Below are 25,638 nucleotides of genomic sequence, written 5' to 3' on the forward strand. Positions count from 1 at the left end.
ACCCAATTTCCGTATGAGCACTAAATCTTGCGAATGTGGACAGATGACTGTGCAGTATGTCCATTCTTGGTAATTCACGAACATATACATCGGCAAGTACACCAGACAGTGCTCTACATATTTTTAGCACCTCGAGCATAGTGCATAATTTACAGTCTATATGTATGCGGATGAGAGTCATAGAGCATTCTCACAATCTTAGGATAAAATTAGAAATTGAAAGACGCCCTCGCACTGTCTTTGACCAACCCGCTCTGCAGCACCATTACCAATTCAATCTTCAGCTGACCAGAAGTAGACCGCTACATGCCGTGCCTTATGAATGAATGAAGCTTGACGAGTCCTTGCCCATCCATGTGCACAAGATTTCTCCAGACCTGCCCATGTCGAGGAGGTTAGCACGCCTTATCGGTGTGTAGTAATAGATTTGAAAGTGCTCTGATGTAATAGAAAACGGTTAAGAAGAACAAGAAACAGGTGGTTTTTATGTATGATGGAGCTCCAGACATCTACATCTACATCTACATCTACACGACTACTCTGCAAATCACATTTAAGTGCTTGGCAGAGGGTTCATCGAACCACAATCATACTATCTCTCTACTATTCCACTCCCGAACAGCGAGCGGGAAAAACGAACACCTAAACCTTTCTGTTCGAGCTCTGATTTCTCTTATTTTATTTTGATGATCATTCCTACCTATGTAGGTTGGGCTCAACAAAATATTTTCGCATTCGGAAGAGAAAGTTAATGTCTGAAATTTCGTAAAAAGGTCTCGCCGCGACGAAAAACGTCTATGCTGTAATGACTTCCATCCCAACTCATGTATCATATCTGCCACACTCTCTCCCCTATAACGTGATAATACAAAACGAGCTGCCTTTTTTGCACCCTTTCGATGCCCTCCGTCAATCCCACCTGGTAAGGATCCCACACCGCGCAGCAATATTCTAACAGAGGACGAACGAGTGTAGTGTAAGCTGTCTCTTTAGTGGACTTGTTGCATCTTCTAAGTGTCCTGCCAATGAAACGCAACCTTTGGCTCGCCTTCCCGACAATATTATCTATGTGGTCCTTCCAACTGAAGTTGTTCGTAATTTTAACACCCAGGTACTTAGTTGAATTGACAGCCTTGAGAATTGTACTATTTACGAAGTAATCGAATTCCAACGGATTTATTTTGGAACTCATGTGCATCATCTCACACTTTTCGTTATTTAGCGTCAACTGCCACCTGACACACCATACAGCAATCTTTTCTAAATCGCTTTGCAACTGATACTGGTCTTCGGATGACCTTACTAGACGGTAAATTACAGCATCATTTGCGAACAGTCTAAGAGAACTGCTCAGATTGTCACCCAGGTCATTTATATAGATCAGGAACAGTAGAGGTCCTAGGACGCTTCCCTGGGGAACACCTGATATCACTTCAGTTTTACTCGATGATTTGCCGTCTAATACTACGAACTGCGACCTTAATGACAGGAAATCACGTATCCAGTCGCACAACTGAGACGATACCCCATAGCTCCGCAGCTTGATTAGAAGTCGCTTATGAGGAACGGTGTCAAAAGCTTTTCGGAAATCTAGAAATACGGAATCAACTTGAGATCCCCTGTCGATAGCGGCCATTACTTCGTGCGTTGCACAAGAGCGATGTTTTCTGAAGCCATGCTGATTACGTGTCAATAGATCGTTCCCTTCAAGGTGATTCATAATGTTTGAATACATTATATGCTCCAAACCCCTACTGCAAACCGACGTCAATGATATAGGTCTGTAGTTAAATGGATTACTCCTACTACCCTTCTTGAACACTGGTGCGACCTGCGCAATTTTCCAATCTGTAGGTACAGATCTATCGGTGAGCGAGCGGTTGTATATGATTGCTAAGTAGGGAGCTATAGTATCAGCGTAATCTGAAAGGAACCTAATCGGTATACAATCTGGACCTGAAGACTTGCCCGTATCAAGCGATTTGAGTTGCTTCGCAACCCCTAACGTATCTTCTTCTAAGAAACTCATGCTAGCAGATGTTCGTGTTTCAAATTCTGGAATATTCCATTCGTCTTCCCTGGTGAAGGAATTTCGGAAAACTGCGTTCAATAACTCCGCTTTAGCGGCACAGTCGTCGATAACAGTACCATCGGCACTGCGCAGCGAAGGTATTGACTGCGTCTTGCCGCTTGTGTACTTTACATACGACCAGAATTTCTTCGGATTTTCTACCAAATTTCGAGACAATGTTTCGTTGTGCAACCTATTAAAGGCATCTCGCATCGAGGTACGTGCCAAATTTCTCGCGTCTGTAAATTTTAGCCCATCTTCGGGATTTCGCGTTCTTCTGAACTTCGCATGCTTTTTCCGTTGCCTCTGCAACAGCGTTCGGACCTTTTTTGTGTACCACGGGGGATCCGTTCCATCTCTTACCAGTTTATGAGGTGTGAATATCTCAATTGCTGTTGCTACTATATCTTTGAATTTGAGCCACATCTCGTCTACATTCGCATAGTCAGTTCGGAAGGAATGGAAGTTGTCTTTTAGGAAGGCTTCTAGTGGCACTTTATCCGCTTTTTTAAATAAAACTAGATGGAGTTCAAGGTATTTTACGTAAATCAACCTCGCCATCAATTTTAAAGTATTGTTCTAGAGTCTGGGATCAGTACCAAGAGGGTACTGGTAAGAGGGAACATAAACACACGCACTCCTAAGGCTACACAGTTCTGCATTTGAAACAGGCAATAGTGTTATATCGCTTCAGTTTCCGACGTACCAGTCATGTGGAATGCAGCGATGTTAACATTCCAATGTGAGAAACATATTTCCAGCGCATGACATACATCCTTCCTACAGGCGTTTCTACGATAAACAATGGTAACAAACTGTAAAAATGAAAAAACTACTTCCTTAAAATATCGATTCTGTGTGATACGTGCACAATGTAGCTTTCCAGAGATTTTAGCGTAGACTGTTCACATCCAGTCACGGTTCAGAAATTATACTATTGTCAAATCAGTCCTGTATAAAGTGATCGTTAGTATCGGAGAGCTGGCCGTGGTGGCCGAGCGGTTCTAGCCGCTTCAGTCCGGAACCGCGCGGCTGCTATGGTCGCAGGTTCTCGAAAACTGACACACGGCTGAGAGAGAGAGAGATGTGCTGACCACACGCCCCTCCATATCCGCGTCCAGTGACGCCTATGGGCTGAGGATGACATGGAGGACGGTCGGAACCGTTGGGCCTTCATGGTCTGTTCGGGAGGGGAGAGAGTTGACCTGTGCAAAGACATCTAGACCCACATACTTCTGTCAAGAACTTGTAGAATCAGCGCCAAGGAGAATCATTTTTGTACTGTGTTTGAAAAGTGCAACAACTCAGTATTAAATGGGTATTCATAATGTTTTGGCCCATCGGTGTAAGTCAGAAGGTGTCTGCAGCTGGGACGTTATTCGATTGTTCTCAGTCATACAGGAATATGCTACGCTCCACTCTCATTCTGTTGGCGTCCGCTTGAGTCTCAGGTGGAGTTCATAATGACTGACGTTATTGTCTTTCGGTCGAATGATACACCGTGTACAACTGTTGAAATTGCGTAAAAGTTAACATACTTGGGTTACGAATTTATCTCGAAACGCATATTTCGCTGTCCGTGGTGCGTTTTGTGCGCCGCACATTATGTTACAGAAAACTATGTGATAAGTTTCCGAGATCTTTCTCCACTTTTAAGGCGAGCAATTGATTTTTCCTAAACGGAAACAAAGAAAAAATCTTTGAACTGTTTCGGGTGCTGAGAACAACAGGACAAGGTTAAATGATTTTCAGACTTATTCTTGCGGGTGTGATCATTGATCGTAGTATACTGTTTCGCTAAATGATAGTATACTTTTATTTATTGTCGTGGTTCCTGACTCCTTTGCATTATTCTCAGGGATCTAGAACATTTTATTTCACTGTAGGCGAGCAGAGAAGTGGACCTGTAGAATGAAGGCTATGAACGATACGTTCCCAGTCGCTTTCTGCCTTTCCCTAGAAATAGTTTTCGGAACTTCGTAAAAGGCTATTGTGTCTAAAAATCGTACAACGCTTCTAAACATTTCAACTAGATCAAACTACCGATTTTACCCGCCACCCCACAACCTAACGATCCTTTGGAGGGATACAAACCCAGACATGTGTACTGTGAGCAGGAAGCAAACACTCAATGTTTACAAAGTTTCGTATTGAATATAATCATAAAATTGAGTAAAAAGCTCTGTTAAATATGAATACATCTGTATTAGTATATGACATGTCTGTACCTGGTAAGATAACGTATAAATGTAGGTATTTATTTATTAGACCATGGAGGGATTAGGCCTTAGTCCTGTTCCGATTGGTTACCTGCCACCTCTAAGGCGGTACGAGGAGCCATCTATGAGCGTGGGACGTGTTATCAGCACTCCGGCAATCGCTTCAGCCGTGTTACCAGTAGATGAATCCTAATTATGGCACTGCTCCCATATTCAAACTAGACTCGCTAAGTGAACTCCGGTAAACGTATTCGAAATTGCGAGTGTGAATCACCATCGGCTACCTATTGGAATAACAACAATAAAAATTTGTGTTGGACAGGGACTCGAAACGGGATTTCGCGCTTTATGTGAACGGTCGCCTTAACTGCTTCGACTACCCGCGCATGAATCACGGCCACACCAAAACTTCCATATGTCGTCGCCTATATGTCACAACCTGCACTCGTACGTTATGTATACTCTGTCAAGGAAGGACATATCCAGTGAGAGTTGAGAGCTCGGTATTGGAGAATAAATACGAAATAGCAGTGGATGCATTAATAACAAGTGTGGTCAAGTGTTCCTGCGGACATACACGCACGTGCATATGGAAGTTCAGGTCTCGCGTCTTCCCTAAATCGCCCCAAGCGAAAGTCGGGATGGTTCCATTGAAAGGAACTGCCGATTTTCCTCTCCATTCTTCCCTAATCCAAGCTTATGTTCCGTCTCTAATGACCTCGTTATCGACGGTAAGTTAAACTCTAATCTCCTCCTCCTCCTCAGTTAAGGTGTGGTCATGATTCGCACTCGTATGGCCGAAGAGGTTAACAAAGGAACATTACGTCATGTTTCTCTATTACACATGCACTTTTATTTGATAAGCGAACGCTTTTTCCGATCTCTGTATCTCAGAAAAAATATGAGCACGTACTTTTGAGGTTGGCAGGAGAGCCAACACCGTGTTACTAGAGGAGACCGAAAGGCACGCGATTTAGCTCACGCAAGCTGGAGTGAGGTCTGGAACAGGACAAGGAAATTAGAATTTAGAAACAACGGGCTTAGCTGGTGGAATACTTAACTTTAATCCATTAATGATGAACGTCGCTCTTGACGGTACATAGTTCACAATATCAATAGTAACTGATAATGGCGCCTTGCTTGCTCGTAGCAAATGACGTAGCTGACCGCTATGCTAAACTATCTTCTCGCCAAATGAGAGCGTAAGTAGGCAGTGAACCATCGCTAGCAAAGTCGGCTGTCCTACTGGGGCTAGTGCTAGGAAGTCTCTCTAGACCTACCGTGTGGCGGCGCTCGGTCTGCAATCACTGATAGTGGCGACACGCGACTGCGGCCGATTTAAAGGCTACCACCTAGCAAGTGTGGTGTCTGGCGGTGACACCACATTCCTACCCCGCAAATCGGCGTACGGTTGTGGCATAAGGCTTCCGCCCGCCGTCGGGAGAACCCCATGTTGACATATGCGACGAGATGGGGAGCCTAATAACAGGCGAGGCTGTGCCACCCGCACCCTGCCATTCGGACCGCGGGGAGCTAGGAAACGCCTCAAAACCTGCTCCAGGATGCACGCCAACATGCGGTGTATGCGCCCGTAGAGAGACAGGGGGGGGGGGGGGGGCGAAGGGTCGACCTCCATCGGGCCGGGGCACCCGACGAGCGAAGACGACATATGGTCCGGAGCGGGCAAGAATTCCATGTCGGAGGACAACTGGTCACTGGAAGCGATCGGCGGCGCGTGACCCAGGGAGGCGCCCGGCGGTTGCAGCGACGCGTCCACTGCGGGTGTCGCCGGCGGGAGAACAGGCGGCGGCGGCGGTGGCGGCGGCGCGTCGCCATGGGGCAAAATGGAAGGCAGCGTCGGTAACACCTGGGGCTGAGGCGAGCCAGTAGATGGGTCCCCGGGGCGCTGACCGGACGAAAGCAGACGGCGAGCGGCAGATCCCGTGCGACGACAGAGGCGCAGCTGATTGAGATGCCGACGCACCTCACCAGAGGCCTCCAAAACCATATACATAGCGCTGCCGAGACAGCGAAGAATGCGCCCTTCGAGCCAACGCCGTGAACCTCGATAGTGGCGATAGTAGACAACGTCGCCTGGAGCAAAAGCAGGTGTCCGCCGCTGCACAGAAACCTGATGCGGCGGAAGTAGCAAAGACATCAAGGTTCGATGATGACGACCGTGGAGCAACTCAGCCGGTGAGCGACCATCTCGGGGCTGAGAGCGATACGAGGACATAAAGAGCAATAACGCGTCCTCCCGAAAATGCGACTCCTTCAACTTCAACATCTGTGAATTGAAAGTCCTAACCAATCGTTCAGCGGCACCGCTGGGCTGTGGCGAAAACGGCGCGGCGTCAGATGGTGAATACCATTGGCCTTGCAGAATGACTGAAATTCTGCAGACATGAATTGTGGGCCATTGACGGAAACAATAGTCTGTAGAAGACCTTCAATGCAAAAGATAGCGAATAACGCTTGGATGGTTGTAGATGACGTCGTGGAAGACATCTGGACAACAAAAGGAAAATTACTGAATGAATCTACCACAACCAACCATCGAGCATTCCAGAATGGACCAGCAAAATCGATGTGTAAGCGTTGCCAAGGGGAAGTGGCTTTTGGCCATGCAAAGAATTTCCGCGGTGGTGCCCATTGGTGTTCGGCACACAGCATGCAAGAAGAGCACATATTCGTAATCGCGGCATCGATTCCGAACCAAGTACAGTGCTGACGAGCAAGTTGTTTCGTTCTCACTATACCCCAATGTCCTTGGTGGAGAAGCTGCAAGACAGAGGACTGTAACGAACGTGGTACCACGACCCTGGACTGATCATTATCAGAACGCAACAGCAAAACACCACGTCGTGCAAATAGTCTCTCCTTGTGAGCAAAATTTGGCGAACTAACGGGTCCCCGATCCGTGACTTTGACAAGGGCCATTGCGTAGTAACAGAACTCAGAACGGGAGCAAGGACAGCGTCGGCAGCTGTGGCTGTAGCTACACGACGTAAATCAATCGGAAACGATTCGACCACGTCATCGGTTTCCGCATCAATGAACATGCAAGCAAGTTCGGAGGAATCGAATGCCCTATCCTCAGCAACAGGCAAGCGGGACAACGCATCGGCGTTTCGTGCTTAGCAGTGGACCGATACAAGATATCGTAGCAGTACTGCGAGAGGAAAATAGACCAGCGACTGAATTTCTGCGCTGTACGTGGAGGTACAGGCTTGGTCGGATGAAAAAGCGATGTCAAAGGTTTGTGGTCTGTGATTATGGTAAAGTGACGACCATACAAGAAATCGTGAAACCAAATACGAGAGCCAATGCTTCGTTCTCGATCTGTGAATAATTTCTTTGAGCAGACGAGAGCAATTTGGACGCAAAGGCAATAGGGCGATCGTGCGATCCATCTTTGTGCGCAAGCACAGCACCAATCCCGAAATCCGATGCATCCACCATCAACAAAATGGTCTTCTGGGGATCGAACGGCGTAAGGCAAGTATTGGAAAGCAACACCGATTTCAACTGGCGAAAGGCGCGTTCGCATTCCGTCGTCCAGACGAACGGAACACCCTTACGGCGTAAGCGATGAAGCGGAGCTGAAATTGAAGAGGCGTGTGGTATATAACGGTTATAATATGTAATTTTTCCCAGCACGCTCTGTAGCTGCTTCAAATTCTGCGACGACGGCAAGTCTTGTACGGCACAGAGGTCCGTTGAACTGGGATGTATGCCTTGGGCATTGAGTACATGTCCTAAGTATGGCAAGTCACGAGCAAAAAACACACATTTGTCCTTCCGCAAGCGAAGACCATTTTGTCGCAAGACCTGAAATAATGTTCTGAGATTGGCCAAATGTTCTTCTTCCGTCTTTCCAGAGATCACAATATCGTCCAGATAATTTGCTACAGTAGGGACCGACGCACAAACTGTTTGTAAATATTGCTGAAACAACGCAGGGGCGAATGCACACCCGAATGGCAGTCATTTGAATCGATAATAACCAACATGCGTGTTAACCACCAAAACGCGCTGGGATTCTTCGTCCACCGGTATTTGCAAGTACGCATCTGCGAGGTCCAACTTCGAAAAATATTTACCCGGGCACAGTTTGTCAAAAAGATCTTCCGGGCGGGGTAAAGGAAAAGTTGCCATCACTAGTTGTGGATTCACTGTTGCCTTGAAGTCCACACAAAGTCTCAAATTTCCGGAAGGTTCAATTTCAGCTCCGCTTCATCGCTTACGCCGTAAGGGTGTTCCGTTCGTCTGGACGACGGAATGCGAACGCGCCTTTCGCCAGTTGAAATCGGTGTTGCTTTCCAATACTTGCCTTACGCCGTTCGATCCCCAGAAGACCATTTTGTTGATGGTGGATGCATCGGATTTCGGGATTGGTGCTGTGCTTGCGCACAAAGATGGATCGCACGATCGCCCTATTGCCTTTGCCCTTTTACGAAGGGTGATGCCCAGAGAAAAGCCTGCACACGTTCAATTACACCTTGTGATTACAAATAGTGTAATGTTTTTGCGACCTCATCACGCAATGCGTGGGGAACATTGCGCGCTCTGTAAAATTTCGGTTGCGCGTTTACTTTCAGTTCCAAATGTGCTTTATAGTTCTTAGCGCAACCGAGGCCCGGTGCAAAAATGTGTGCAAATATTTCACATAGACGAGAAACACTGTCTGAAGGCACAGTCTGGTTCACTGATAGGACCTTATTTAATATAGACAAGTTTAACAACTGAAATAAATCGAAACCAAACAAGTTCACTGCAGAAGAAGAACGAAGGACGTAAAATGACACAAGTTTTGTTTGTCCTTTGTATGTTGCAAGAAGGCTGCACTGTCCTAACACAGGGATCTCTTGACCTGAATAGCTGGTTAACTTAACATTTGCGGCACGCAACGGAGGTGTGCCCTGCAGTTTGTAAGTGTCTTGATTGATCAGTGAAACTGCAGCTCCGGTATCGAGCTGGGAAGGTACCATTTTGCCGTTAATGGCCAAGTCTACAAAAAGTTTATTGTCCTGCTGACGACAAGAGCGACTGTCTCGTGCAACGTGAACTGACACTGGTACATAATCACTTGCGACTTGACGGGAGTTCTGGCGATGTAGACGCACACTATTTTTGGGACGAACACAGTCACTGTTAGAGAGAGTGGCACTGTGCGGAGTGGAATGAACTACATGAAACTCAATGGGCGAAGTTTCGCAAGCCTGAGTATCCTTTGGTTCGATTCCGATTCTGGCGTGAAGCAAAGGGCCTGGAACAGGTTTGAGCTTCCGATCTGAGCTTTTTCTGAAAACACTCTGAACATGTCCTTTTTTATTACAATAAAAGCAAATAGCTTGGCGTGACGGGCAATTCTGACGCGAATGTTTAGTAGCACACCGCGGTCATGATTTGATCACTGCATTTGCTTGCCGGCGCGGCACACGTGGCTGAGAGCCTGGCGGCAGCGGCGCGGCCGGGCGCGAGGGCTGTTTACTGCTCCGTGCAGCTCGCTCGGCGGGCCGGTTTACCTGACACACTGCTGGCGAAGTTTCAAATGATTCCTGAGCAAAGTCAAGTGTGTCCTGCCGATCCAATATGTCCATCACTTGTTGAAGGGAGGGATTTACCAGTTTCAAAATCTGTTCCCTTATACGAACATCAAAAACGTTCTGTGCAGTTGGATCACGTACCATAGTATCTGAATAAGGGAGTCCACATTGACACTCAAAAGCACAATCCCTAGTAAGGCCTTGCAAGGTTGCAACCCACTCCCGATTAGTCTGACCTGCCGTACGTTTTGTACGAAAGAAGGTATACCGTTTCGTAACTACATTGACTGATTATTTGAAATATGCATCTAATGCAGACAAAATTTCTTCGTAGGACAAAGTTGCTTCGTCGCGTCGGGGAAATAATTTGACTATCACACGGTACGTGTTCACCCCTACCGACGATAACAAAAAAGGCTGCCGCTCGTTACCCTGAATTCTGTAGACGGCGAGATGGAATCCAAATTGGCGTGACCACTCCGTCCAGCTTTCCAGTGCAGCATCAAAAGGTCGAAAAGTTGGTGCAACAGCGTGTTGTGGCTGCGTCAGCGGTGAAGCGGCTGCTGCCGCATCGTTTTGCATCGCACGTTGACCCTGGACGAGCTGTCCAAGGGCATCCAGTAAGGCCTGCGTCTGCTGATTCTGTAAGCGATAAAATTCGGACAGTACACCTGGAGATTGTGGCGAAGCCATTACACAAATAAATCAGTGCAATATCGATAAGAACGCGGTTGTGCCTCGTCGCCAATTTTGTGGTTGGCAGGAGAGCCAACACCGTGTTACTAGAGGAGGCCGAAAAGCACGCGATTTAGCACACCCAGGCTGGCGTGAGGTCTGGAACAGGAAAAGGAAATCAGAATTTAGAAACAACGGGCGTAGGTGGTGGAATAATTAACTTTAATCCATTAATGACGATCGTCGCTCTTGACGGTACATAGTTCACAATATCAATAGTAACTGATAATGGTGCCTTGCTAGGTTGTAGCAAATGACGTAGCTGAAGGCTCTGCTAAACTATCTTCTCGGCAAATGAGAACGTAAGTAAGCAGTGAATCATCGCTAGCAAAATCGGCTGCCCAACTGGGGCGAGTGCTAGGAAGTCTCTCTAGACCTGCCGTGTGGCGGCGCTCGGTCTGCAATCACTGATAATGGTGACACGCGGGTCCGACGTATAGATATTAATCTAATGTAGATATTAATATAATACAATGTTGTTACTAATGTAATTAATAATGATAAATCAGTATGTAGCTCTTCTGAAACGTCGTTTGCCGGAAAAAGACAGAAAATGTTAGTAGGCAGATATTTAACTACACCGTAAAAATGTGTTGCAAGTTCAGATGAGACGTCTCTCCAGTAATATATCAAAATATTACGTAAATATGTCATCAGACACTAAATATGTTGATGTTAAACAGACTTCATTACTTCATATGTGAATGTCACAGACTGTTAACGCTGGCACTAATACTCCTACTGCTTACACTCTCACAGGTAATGCCAAAGGTTGTTACTTTTTGCAATTCAGTATGTGACTATGAGATTAGAATATTTCGTATTTTAATGCACTACACTATTAATATATGTAATTTCTATTTTCATTTGGGTTGAATGCGGAGCGTTGTGTTCCTTATTTTCAAGTGGAGCGAGAGAGTGCTGTGGCTGAGAGAGTTCTTCCGCTACAGCTCGTGATCTGGCCACTATTATGTCTGCTGTGCTGACCAAAGGTCCTAAGAAGACGAACTATAGGGCGCCACGCACCTGCTGTTCTGTGTTTCGTAACAATATCTTTTGTTAACTGTGTTGTTCGGTTTCGTTTTCATGTGAAATGTTTGAAAAAAGTGATGTGATGGTCATCAGCTCTGTTGTATAGAATGTAATAGTGAAGAAGAAATTCTTTTACATTGCAACTATAAAGAAAGTCAATTATTTTTTCTGAATTAGCTGCCTTATATTTGAAAACAGTCACATAGCACGTAATTTTTTAAAAAAAAATGAGAAATAGGTAAAACAGACTTCTTGGATGAGTGACTGAAAATTTACTGGTCTTTCAAGTAGATTACATTAATTCTAAAACATTTTTCAGTTCATGGCGGGGTTGACGATGATGTTTGGTTTGTGGGGCGCTCAACTGCGCGTTCGTCAGCGTCCGTACAAAGTCCCAATTTTGACACAGTCCAACTTTTACACAGTCCGATCTAGGCCCCGTCACGAATGATGATAGTGATAAAATGATGAGGACAACACAGACACCCAGTCCTGAGCAGAGAAAATCCCCAACCCGACCAGGCATCGAGCCTGGGATCCTGTGATCCAGAGGCAGCAAATGACGGGGATGTCAATATTTTGTCATTTCCCAATGACGCATTTCACCTTTATTTACGCACTTTCGCACTGACCTACGGCAGGAATAGAAAATTTCATAATAGTGGCGTGACTCCATTCAGTGAGATTGAATTACCAAGAAAATATAAAAGAACTTACTGATATTTGGTAGCGATGAGTACATGGGATACCGCGTATAAAATATCCCAGCATGTAAATGTGTCTTGTCAAAGCTTTAAAGCTACTGCACGGTGTTCTATAAAATATAATAAAACAGTAGATGACAGAAAGGTATTTTAAAAAAGTATGTAACCCACTTTGTCACCAAACCGACGACCGCCAACAGAAATACGAAGGAGGTTGCGTATTGTATTATTACGGCATGTTGCGCAGTCCAATGCAAACCAAAAGGGATCAGGCCTACAGAAAACATTAAACCATTACCATGCCGGACGTGTAGTGCGTATTCTGGCCATAGGGTGAAAATATCTATGGAGTGAACATAGTCTACTGAGCATGTTCTCAACATCAAACCGGGATAGTCATGTGCTAACTGGACGTCGCTGCTTGTCTGCAATTTGTGGTAAAAGCGAAACTTTAATATTATACGTATTCACCTGTTTTTACATGCCCGCCGGAGTGACCGTGCGGTTCTAGGCGCTTCAGTGTGGAACCGCGTGGCCGCTACGGTCGCAGGTTCGAGTCCTGCCTCGGGCATGGATGTGTGTGATGTCCTTAGGTTAGTTAGGTTTAAGTAGTTCTAAGTTCTAGGGGACTGATGTCCATAGATGTTAAGTACCATAGTGCTCAGAGCCATTTGAACCATTTTTTTGTTTTTACATACGTTTTTACACGTTTAACTAGTAATAACAGTCATGGTGCAGTGTTCTTGTTACTTCGGATGTAAAGAAGTACGTGAAAGGAGGACCAGTTACTTTTCATAGGTACGTACAACAAATCTCTAATAGATAATATCATATTGATGTGAAGCGCTTTATATGTCTAACAATATCGAGGCGCGGTGTTATAATGTCTTGTATTGTAAAGCCAATTTCTGCGGGTTTTTTCCCATGTGTTTACGAGAGAAATGCAACATAAATTTGCAAGTGCATTTAAGCTGCCAGTCAGTGTTTACGTACTCGTGCTATGGTCATCTGCAGATAAAATGCGTCCCCCCCCCCCCCTTTCATGTGATGCATCGGCGCCCATACAGTGTCATTGTGTTGTCATTAATTAGAACGGGGATTCGATCACATGAATAAGTGCAATAGGAAACCTAAAAAGGTATTATTCGCTGTCACTTCTTTTCCCGCACCCTTCCCCCTTTTATTCCCCTCATCTGTCCAGGTCCCCCCTCCCGCAGTCTGCCACTTGGCTGTGGTGTGTCATCTTCGTGCACTAAAAAGTGCAGTGTTTCCAGTGAGTGTTAAGTGTTGTGCGTCTTTTCCGAAGTGTTGCGAATGGAAGTCACACTGTCGCTGGGTGTGATTTTTATGCCTCTTGTGAACAGAAACCAGACTGTCGCAGTGTTTTTTTAATTGTCTTTCTACTATTTTACCTGTCTGCTTCCTGTGTATTTCATTACCATTGCCAACCTTTTGTTTTATGTTTAAACTTTCCACAATTTTTCACCATTTCACAATTTAGGTCACCCTTTTATCGCCTGCTTTTATTCTTTATCATCTTCTTCTTATGGTTTAAAAATTCTGTAGGCTGAAGAGCGGCGTACTAAGCTGCTGCCAGCTCACCCCCTTCAGGGGGAATCGAAATCAATAACGGAAAAAAACAGTGCCGCTACGACGACAATATAGATGACGTACCTTTAACGACACACCTCCCATGCCAGAGAAGAGAAAGACATTGGTGGCGAACAGATCGAGACTGTCGAAGTGGCAGTTGAGAAAGTTGCCGGCGAGAGTGACGGGCAGCACGAGGTGCGCCACGGTGAGCAGCCCGGCGTGCAGCCACGCCGCCGCCCCGCGCCACACGTCACCACCAGCTGGAGGGCCGGCCGGCTCAGAGGTCCACAGCCCCAGCCTGTGGAGGCCCGCGAAGCTGGGGCACAGGCCAGCGCCCACCGCCAGCGCCTTGCTCTGCATCTGCGGCCCAAATGCCGACGCACACTTGTGTAGTGATGGGCTGCATCGGCACACAGCCTATACTGTGCACAGAAGTGCTAATGCACAGCCAGCTTCCCAGTGACCACCATTTTGGGCCCACTGTGCTGCTCCTCATACACTGACGGCTACAGTACATACACTGAGGTGACAAAAGACGTGGGATACCTCGTAATATCGTCTCGAACCTCCTTTTGCCCAGCATAGCGCAGCCACTCAACGAGTAGTTGGAAGACCCTGGAAAAATCTACATCTACGTCTACATTTATACCCCGGAGGGCACCCAACGGTGTGTGGGGGAGGGCACTTTACGTCCCACTGTCATTAACTCCCTTCCCTGTTCCAGTCGCGTATGGTTCGCGGGAAGAACGACTGCCGGAAAGCCTCCGTGCGCGCTCGAATCTCTCTAATTTTACATTCGTGATCTCCTCGGGAGGAATAAGTAGGGGGAAGCAATATATTCGATACCTCATCCAGAAACGCACCCTCTCGAAACCTGGACAGCAAGCTATACCGCAATGCAAAGCGCCTCTCTTGCAGAGTCTGCCACTTGAGTTTGCTAAACATCTCCATAACGCTATCATGCTAACCAAATAACACTGTGACGAAACGCGCCTCTCTTCTTTGGATCTTCTCTATCTCCTCCGTCAACCCGACCTGGTACGGATCCCACACTGATGAGCAATATTCAAGTATAGGTCGTACAAGCGTTCTGCAAGCCACCTCCTTTCCAGATGGTCTACATTTTCTAAGGACTCTCCCAATGAATCTCAACCTTGTACCCACCTTATCAACAGTTAATTTTATATGATCATTCCACTTCTAATCGTTCCGCACGCATACTCCCAGATATTTTACAGAAGTAACTGCTACCAGTGGTTGTTCCGCTATCATATTATCATACAATAAAGGATCCAAATGTCTATGTATTCGCAATACCTTACATTTGTCTGTACTAAAGGTCAGTTTCCATTCCCTGCACCAAGTGCGTATCTGCTGCAGATCTTCCAGCATTTCGATACAATTTTCTAATGCTGCAACTTCTCTGTATATTACAGCATCATCCGCGAAAAGCTGCATGGAACTTCCGACACTATCTACTAGGTCATTTATATATATTGTGAAAAGCAATGGTCCCATAACACTCCCCTGTCGCAAGCCAGAGGTTACGTTAACGTCTGTAGACGTCTCTCCATTGATAACAACATGCTGTGTTCTGTTTGCTAAGAAGTCTTCAATCCAGCCACAGAGCTGGTGTGATATTCGGTAAGCTCTTACTTTGTTTATCAGGCGACAGTGGGGAACTGTATAGAACGTCTTCCGGAAGTCAAGGAAAATAGCATCTACCTGGGAGCCTGTATCCAATATTTTCTGGGTCTCATGAACAAATAAAGCGAGTTGGGTCTCACACGATCGCTGTTTCCGGATCCATGTTGATTCCTACACAGTAGATTCTGGGTTTCCAGAAATGACAAGATACGCCAGTAAAAAAACATGTTCAAAAATTCTGCAACAGATCGACGTCAGAGATATAGATCTATAGTTTTGCGCATCAGCTCGACGACCCTTCTTGAAGACTGGGACTACCTGTGCTCTTTTCCAATCATTTGGAACCTTCCGTTCCTCTAGAGACTTGCCGTACACGGCTGTTAGAAGGGGGACACGTTCTTTCGCGCACTCTGTGTAGAATCGAATTGGTATCCCGTCAGATCCAGTGGACTTTCCTCTGTTGAGTGATTCTAGTTGCTTTTCTATTCCTTGGACACTTATTTCGATGTTAGCCATTTTTTTTTTTTTGTTTGTACGAGGATTTAGAAATGGAACTGCAGTGCGGTCCTCCTCTGTGAAACAGCTTTGGACAAGGTGTTAGTATTTCAGCTTTACGCGTTTCCATCCTCTGTCTCAATGCCATCATCACCCCGGAGTGTCTGGATATGCTGTTTCGAGCCACTTACTGATTTAACGTAAGACCAGAACTTCCTAGGATTTTCTGTCAAGTCGGTACATTGAATTTTCCTTTCGAATTCACTGAACGCTTCACGCATAGCCCTCCTTACGCTATCTTTGACGTCGTTTAGCTTCTGTTTGTCTGAGAGGTTTTGGCCGCGCTAAAACTTGCAGTGAAGCCCTCTTTGCTTTCGCAGCAGTTTCCTAACTTTGTTGTTGACCCATGGTGGGTTTTTCCCGTCCCTCGCAGTTTCACTCGGCACGTACCTGTCTAAAACGCATTTTACGAGTGCCTTTAACTCTTTCCATTCAGCTATGCTGCCTCTACAACCGTCCATAATTGCGGAAGTTTTGCCAGTGCGGATTTTGGGCAAAAACTGACATTCTCGATTATTTTCCATAAATATTTGATCCAGTTCGCATCGGGCGATATGGATAATCAAATCATTCGCATGAACTATCCAGAATGTTCTTCAAACCAACTGTGGACAACTTTGGCCCGGTGACATGGCGCACTGTTAATCCTTGTTGTTTGGGAGCATGAAGTCCATGAATGGATGAAATGGTCTCCCGGTAGCCGAACACATCAATTTACAGTCAATTATCGGTGCAGTCGGTCCAGACGACCCGGTCCACTCCACGTAAACACAGCCCTCACCATTATGGAGCCACCACCAGCTTTTGTCTCTCGGGATGTGCGCCACATTCAAACCCTACCATCAGCTCTTAGCAACTAAAATCGGGATTCATCTGACCAGGACACGGTTTTCCAGTCGTCTTGAGTAAGCCCTACGCAGGAGCAGATATAGACTCAGATCACAATATAGTAGTGATGAAGAGTAGGCTGAAGTTCAAGACATTAGTCAGGAAGAATCAATATGCTAAGAAGTGGGATACGGAAGTTCTAAAGAATGACGAGATACGTTTGAAGTTCTCTAACGCTACAGACACAGCAATAAGGAATAGCGCAGTAGGCAACACAGTTGAAGAGGAATGGACGTCTCTAAAAAGGGCTATCACAGAAGTTGGGAAGGAAAACATAGGTACAAAGAAGGTAACTGCGAAGAAACCATGGGTAACAGAAGAAATACTTCAGTTGATTGATGAAAGGAGGAAGTACAAACATGTTACGGGAAAATCAGGAATACAGAATACAAGTCGCTGAGGAATGAAATAAATAGGAAGTGCAGGGAAGCCAAGACGAAATGGCTGCAGGAAAAATGTGAAGACATCGAAAAAGATATGATTGTCGGAAGGACAGACTCAGCATACAGGAAAGTCAAAACAACCTTTGGTGATATTAAAAGCAACGATGGTAACATTAAGAGTGCAACGGGAGTTCCACTGTTTAATGCAGAGGAGAGAGCAGATAGGTGGAAAGAATACATTGAAAGCCTCTATGAGGGTGAAGATTTGTCTGATGTGATAGAAGAAGAAACAGGAGTCGATTTAGAAGAGATAGGGGATCCAGTATTAGAATCGGAATTTAAAAGAGCTTTAGAGGACTTACGGTCAAATAAGGCAGAAGGGTAGACAACATTCCATCAGAATTTCTAAAATCATTAGGGGAAGTGGCAACAAAACGACTATTCACGTTGGTGTGTAGAATGTATGAGTCTGGCGACATACCGTGTGACTTTCGGAAAAGCATCATCCACACAATCCCGAAGACGGCAAGAGCTGACAAGTGCAAGAATTATCGCACAATCAGCTTAACAGCTCATGCATCGAAGCTTCTTGCAAGAATAATATACAGAAGAATGGAAAAGAAAATTGAGAATGCGCTAGGTGACGATCAGTTTGGCTTTACGAAAAGTAAAGGCACGAGAGAGGAAATTCTGACGTTACGGCTAATAATGGAAGCAAGGCTAAAGAAAAATCAAGACACGTTCATAGGATTTGTCGCCCTGGAAAAAGCGTCCGACAATATAAAATGGTGCAAGCTGTTCAAGATTCTGAAAAAAGTAGGAGTAAGCTATAGGGAGAGACGGGTCATATACAATATGTACAACAACCAAGAGGGAATACTAAGAGTGGACAATCATGAACGAAGTGCTCGTATTAAGAAGGGAGTAAGACAAGGCTGTAGCCTTTCGCCCCTACTCTTCAATCTGTACATCGAGAAAGCAATGATGGAAATAAAAGAAAGGTTCAGGAGTGGAATTAAAATACAAGGTGAAAGGATATCAATGATACGATTCGCTGATGACATTGCTATCCTGAGTGAAAGTGAAGAAGAATTAAATGATCTGCTGAACGGAATGAACAGTCTAATGAGTACACAGTATGGTTTGAGGATAAATCGGAGCCGGCCGCGGTGGTCTAGCGGTTCTAGGCGCTCAGTCCGGAGCCGCGCGACTGCTACGGTCGCAGGTTCGAATCCTGCTTCTGGCATGGATGTGTGTGATGTCCTTAGGTTAGTTAGGTTTAAGTAGTTCTAAGTTCTAGGGGACTTATGACCTCAGCAGTTGAGTCCCATAGTGCTCAGAGCCATTTGAACCATTTGATAAATCGGAGAAAGACGAAGGTAATGAGAAGTAGTAGAAATGAGAACAGCGAGAAACTTAACATCAGGATTGATGGTCACGAAGTCAATGAAGTTAAGGAATTCTGCTACCTAGGCAGTAAAATAACCAATGACGGACGGAGCAAGGAGGACATCAAAAGCAGACTCGCTATGGCAAAAAAGGCATTTCTGGCCAAGAGAAGCCTACTAATATCAAATACCGGCCTTAATTTGAGGAAGAAATTTCTGAGGATGTACGTCTGGAGTACAGCATTGTATGGTAGTGAAACATGGACTGTGGGAAAACCGGAACAGAAGAGAATCGAAGCATTTGCGATGTGGTGCTATAGACGAATGTTGAAAATTAGGTGGACTGATAAGGTAAGGAATGTGGATGTTCTACGCAGAATCGGAGAGGAAAGGAATATGTGGAAAACACTGATAAGGAGAAGGGACAGGATGATAGGACATCTGCTAAGACATGAGGGAATGACTTCCATGGTACTAGAGGGAGCTGTAGAGGGCAAAAACTGTAGAGGAAGACAGAGATTGGAATACGTCAAGCAAATAATTGAGGACGTAGGTTGCAAGTGCTACTCTGAGATGAAGAGGTTAGCACAGGAAAGGAATTCGTGGCGGGCCGCATCAAACCAGTCAGTAGACTGATGACCAAAAAAAAGGAGTCCAACTGATGTGCTCGTGAGCTCAGAATGGTGATACAGGCGATGCCGTGCTGTTAGCAAAGGGACTTGCGTTGGTCGTCTGTTGCAGTCGCCAATTAATACCAAATTTCGCCGCACTGTCCTAACGAAAAGGTTCATCATACATCCCACATTGGTTTCTACGGTTATTTCGAGTAGTACTGTCTGTTAGCACTGACAACTCTACTCAAGCGTCGCTGTTCTTAGTCGTTAAGTAAACGCCGTCGGCTTTTGCGTTCTCCATGGTAGGATGTAATGCCTGATATTTGGTATTCTCGGGACACTCTTGACACTGTGGATCTCAGAGTATTATATTCTCTAATGATTTCGAAATGGAATCTCCGATGTGTCTAGCTTCAACAACCATTCCGTGTTCTAAGTCGGAAGCCTTTTCCCATGAAGCATCTGTGTACAACTGATAGCTCAGCCAATGCATTTATACCTTGTGTACGCGATACTGCGGCCATCTGTACTTATGCATATCGCTCTTCCGTGATTTTTAACATCTCACTATATAATTTCAGAATCAGTTATTTACTATTGCAGCAAATTCGATTATATTTAGCAACAGACTCTTTGAACCTAACCTAAACTGATATAACACATTTTCACTGAAGGTATATATATATATATATATATATATATATATATATATATATATATATATCCGTTTGACCTATGGCAGCGCCATCTGGCGGGCCAACGATAGCGCCATCTGATTTGCCCCGTCAAGCAAGACAAATTTCGTTCTTTGTAGTTTTTTCGTATGGCGTCAAACGGATATCAACTGCGTTTTTTAAAACAGAAACCCCCATTTTTATTACATATTCGTGTAGTACGTAAAGAAATATGAATGTTTTAGTTGTACCACATTTTTCGCTTTGTGATAGGTGCCGCTGTAATAGTCACAAACATATGGCTCACAATTTTAGACGAACAGTTGGTAACAGGCTGGGTTTTTTAAACCAAAATACAGAACGTAGGTACGTTTGAACATTTTATTTCGGTTGCTCCAATGTGATACATGTACCTCTGTGAACTTATCATTTCTGAGAACGCATGTTGTTACAGCGTGATTACCTGTAAATTCCATATTAATGCAATAAATGCTCAAAATGATGTCCGTCAACATCAATGCATTTGGCAATACGTGTAAAGACATTCCTCTCAACAGCGAGTAGTTCGCCTTCCGTAATGTTCGCACATGCTTTGACAATGCGCTGACGCATGTTGTCAGGCGTTGTCGGTGGATCACGATAGCAAATATTCTTCAACTTTCCCCACAGAAAGAAATCCGGGGACGTCAGATCCGGTGAACGTGCGGGCTATGATATGTTACTTCGACGACCAATCCACCTGTCATGAAATATGCTATTCAGTACCGCTTCAACTGCACGCGAGCTATGTGCCAGACATCCATCATGTTGTAAGTACATCGCCATTCTGTCATGCAGTGGAACATCTTGTAGTAACATCGGTGGAACATTATGTAGGAAATCAGCATTCATTTCACCATTTAGATTTCCATCAATAAAATGGAGGCCAATTATCCTTCCTCCCATACATTAACACGCGAAGGTCGCTGATGTTCTATTTGTGGCAGCCATCGTGGATTTTTCGTTGCCCAGTAGTGCATATTATGCCGGTTTACATTACCGCTGTTGGTGAATGACGCTTCGTCGCTAAATAGAACGAGTGCAAAAAATCTGTCATCGTCCCGTAATTTCTCTTGTGCCCAGTGGCAGAACTGTACACGACGTTCAAAGTCGTCGCCACGCAATTCCTGGTGCATAGAAACATGGTACGGGTGCAATCGATGTTAATATAGCATTCTCAACACCGAAATTTTTGAGATTCCCGAATCTCGCGCAATTTGTCTGCTACTGATGTGCGGATTAGCCGCGACAGCAGCTAAAACGCCTACTTGGGCATCATCATTTGTTGCAGGTCGTGGTTGACGTTTCACACGTGGCTGAACACTTCCTGTTTCCTTAAATAACGTAACTATCCGGCGAACGGTCCGGACATGTGGAAGATGTCGTCCAGGATACCGAGCAGCATACATATCACACTCCGGTTGGGCATTTCGATCACAATAGCCATACATCAACACGATATCGACCTTTTCCGCAATTGGTTAACGGTCCATTTTAACGCGGGTAATGTATCACGAAGCAAATACCGCCCGCACTGGCGGAATGTTACAGCGCCATCTATCACATAGCGAAAAGAGTGGTCTAACTAAAACACTCATATTTCTTTACATACAACTTGAATATGCAATAGAAATGGGGTTTCCTATTTCAAAAAACACAGTTGATATCCGTTTGACTTATAACAACACTATCTAGCGCCACCTGGTTTCCCCCTACAAGCTAGGCGAATTTCGTTCTTTGTAGTTTTTTCGTTTGATGCTTATTTCGTGAGATATTGGGCCCGGTCACAAACACCCCCCCCCCCCCCCTCCCGCCCGGCCGACCCACTCTAGCGTCTGAGACAGGACGTCAAAAATTTAAAAACATATGTTCATTTAGTAGCACACATCTTTCTTTCTGATGGTATTTGGTCTTACATGTGCCAAAGTACAGTGCCATGTCTCTTCACACAGCATTCTTCTATCGAACGGTACAGTATTTCGCTCTGTCGAAATCAAGCGCTTATATTTTGATTGAAAACCATCAAACCTAAACTATAGGATAAGCACATGGATCGTATATAGTCCTCACAGCACTAGATACACTATGTGATCAAAAGTATCTGGACACCCCCAAAAATATCCGTTTTTCATATTAGGTGCATTGTACTGCCACCAACAGCCAGCTGCACCATATCAGCGACCTCAGTCACATCGTGAGAGAGCAGAATGGGGCGGTCCGCGGAAAACAAGGACTTCGAACGTGGTCAGGTGATTGGATGTCACTTTTGTCATACGTCTGTGAGAGAAATTTCGACACTCCTAAACATCCCTAGGTCCACTGCTTCCGAAGGGCCACATACAGCATAAAAGTGTACAGGCCGACCTCGTCTGTTGACTGACAGCTCCGCTAACGGTTGAAGAGGGTCGTAATGTGTAATAGGTAGACATACTCGTATGTCCAGACCATCACACAGCAATTCCAAACTGCATCAGGATCCTCTGCAATTTCTACGACAGTTAGGCGCAAGGTGAGAAAACTTGGATTTCATGGTCGAGCGGCTGCTCATAAGCAACACATCACGCCGGTAAATGCCAAACAATGCCTCGCTTGGTGTAAGGAGAGTAAACATTGGACGATTCATCAGTGGAAAAACATAGTGTGGAGTGTCGAATCGGGGGACACAATTTGGCAGGGTGTCGGTATGCCGAATGCCTGGTGAACGTCATTTGCCAGCGTGTGTAGTTCCAACAGTAAAATCCTGAGGCAGTGGTGTTATGGTGTGGTCGTGTTTTTCATGGAGGGGGCTTGAACCGCTTGTTGTTTTGCGTGGCTCTATCACAGCACAGGTCTTAATTGATGTTTTAAGCACCTTCGTGCTTCCCACAGTTGAAGAGCAATTGGGGGATGGCGATTGCATCTTTCAACACGATCGAGCACCTGTTCATAATGCACGGCCTGTGGCGGAGTGGTTACACGACAATAACATCCCTGTAATGGACGGGCCTGCACAGATTCCTGACCTGAATCCTATAGAACACCTTTGGGATGTTTTGGAACGCCGACTCCGTGCCAGTCCTCACCACCGCCATCGATACCTCTCATTGCAGCACTCCGTGAAGAATGAACTGCCATTCCCCGAGAAACCTTCCAGCACCTGACTGAACGTATGCCTGAGAGAGTGAAAGCTGTCATCAAGGCTAAGGGTGGGACAACACCATATTGAATTCCAGCATTATCGATGGAGGGCGCCACGAACCTGTAAGTCATTTTCAGCCGGGTATCCGGATACTTTTGATCACAAGGTGTATATTCAGGACAGTGAAAATTAAAACGGTATGTGGTGCCTCTCCTTCACCCAGTCGACCGGTTTGACATCCTACTCCACTTTTCTGTAAAAAAAAAAAAAAAAAAAAAATGGAACTGGGTGAGATTATTTGTGACCTGCAGAATAAGAACTCTTCGGGAAATTTTCAGTCATTATTGCCTGTTAACTAATAACTTTCTCTTTTGTAAAAAAAGTAAAATTAAATATAAGAAACATAAAACCAGTAAAGACGAAAGACAAGCAGGGCAGGACACATTTCTTCAATGCTCAAGTCCCAGAATGTTTTTCTCTCTAATCTTGCTATAGCTTTACACGGCGTGCTTTCCTTTCTGCGAAAGAATCTGTTATCTCATCAAAGTTCGTCAAACGTTTTGCTACATCTGTTAATACTAATAGTATCAGAGACTGGTGTGGTTTCTTGATCTCATTACATATATTTTGTCACTGTCTCCTAGATAAAACGAAAGGGGCCTTTCTAATATTGCAGTACTTGTAACACACACCAAATAAGAAAGACTGTTTCGGCACAGATGCACATTTTTATCTACCTCATTTACATAACTAAACGTCAGAATATAATTCGCGAAGTTCCAATGTCAAATTCCTATTAAGCCTATTATAAACAAAAAGTTTTATGTTGGGATACAGGTTCACATTTAATTCTTATGCTCCAGTTTTTCAAGTGTCAGATCCAAAAGTAGTAGTAGTACGAAATTTTTATATAAATTTGGAATTATAGTCTTCCTTATAATTTGTGTGCTGTCCTCGTTTCTTCTCCTTCCTCGTTCTAAAAAACAGTCTTGTCATTACTAATTCTGTAACTTCACTAACCCTACCAGAATCACCAGTTTAGTTATTCCGCATTTTATATTACGTGTTCTTACAACGCGTTTTCCTCGCTATTCCGAAAACAGAACTTCAGTGGCTCCCTGCCGGGGACTGTACAACTGCTCCTTTGCAGTTCAGCGATCTGATAAAAATTCTCAACCAGAATTTCATTTACTTGGATACCATGAGGAGATAAAGTGCAGTCTTTCTCACATTTATTCCTGTAAGTCGTTTATTTGCACTCTGATAATCTGAATACATGCATTTCGCTAATAATTATAACAACGCTTATCATTCGCACACCCAATCAATGACATAAACAAACAGCGATTGGTATTCACCTGTTTGGGTTTATTCGGCTCAGCTCGTATAGTTCCGTCCCCTTTTGTCTGCGGGAAGCTTTTTTATTTCTTCTGGCGGAGACATCATGTACACGATGAACTCATTCGAAAACAACTTATGACTCATCCAAAACTCAAAATGTGCTCAAAAATACTCTAAAACCAACCGGGATGCGTTTCAAAGTCATATGAATAATCGATAGAGGCACGTGTGCTGAATGCTAGGCGCTTTCTGAAACAAGGTTATTTTCTTCAAGAATGTGAATTTGGCGCTCCCCGAAATCAACCCCCCCCCCCTCCCCCCCTCCTAGATCCTGGCCTGACTCTCATTGTGAACAACTTGCTGATGCAATCAGGACGGCAACGTGAGGTCATGCTATTCCACAGAAACGCCAGCCGGTGTTCTGCTAGACTGACAAACACTACTGTTCAGGAGATGGGTTGGGTAGTAATTTCGTACCATCCTTATTCACCTGATCTTGCGCCCTTAGGTTCTCACCTTTCCCGCTCTCTGTCGAACAAACTTCAAAGAACTTCATTTCCGTATAAAATATTCTTCGAACATGGTTCGATGAGTTCTTCGCCTCACAACCAGCTGAATTCTACGGTCGCGAAATCGAAAAGTTACCCAGCGTGGGCAGACTGTTGTAAATCATGAAGAAGAATATAATTATTACTGATGCCTACACACTCTGTTATGAATATCTGTTCTGTTTACTTAAACTTATGGAACTACGCTACGAACTTACGCACCAGCCCAATATTTACTCCAGTGTTCTTTTAGACTGTCTTCTGGCTCTCTCTGTTCATCTCATCCTACAACCCCTCTACGTTTATCTCCTCCTCCTCCCGCCCTCCCCCCCTCGCCCCGTCTTCCCGTTCATCTGGTAGTCTTTTCTTTCTCTGTCCATCTCCCACCCGCCCCTCACTTTGTACATTTCCCCCTCCTGCTTTCGCAGTCCATTTCCTCCTCCCGCGTTTGCCCACGTACGCCCATGTCAAATATATTTTATATTTATTTAACACATTCCACAAGTAATTGTGCATATATTACATCAGTATCTCCAGCGA

The 25,638-nt window shown here is 44.9% G+C and overlaps 1 protein-coding gene across 1 annotated transcript in view; it reads right to left on the reverse strand.

The window, feature by feature from the left end:
- LOC126334848 (uncharacterized) overlaps positions 1-14,263 on the reverse strand; it is a 167,230-nt gene extending 152,967 nt beyond the window's left edge. Inside the window, exon 1 of the mRNA XM_049997559.1 lies at positions 13,985-14,263. Coding sequence (XP_049853516.1) covers positions 13,985-14,263 — 279 coding nt within the window. The remainder of the gene's footprint in view (positions 1-13,984) is intronic.
- Between the last annotated feature and the right edge of the window lie 11,375 nt (positions 14,264-25,638).

This window comes from Schistocerca gregaria, chromosome 1 (genome assembly GCF_023897955.1).
Source record: "Schistocerca gregaria isolate iqSchGreg1 chromosome 1, iqSchGreg1.2, whole genome shotgun sequence".
Lineage (NCBI taxonomy): Eukaryota > Metazoa > Arthropoda > Insecta > Orthoptera > Acrididae > Schistocerca > Schistocerca gregaria.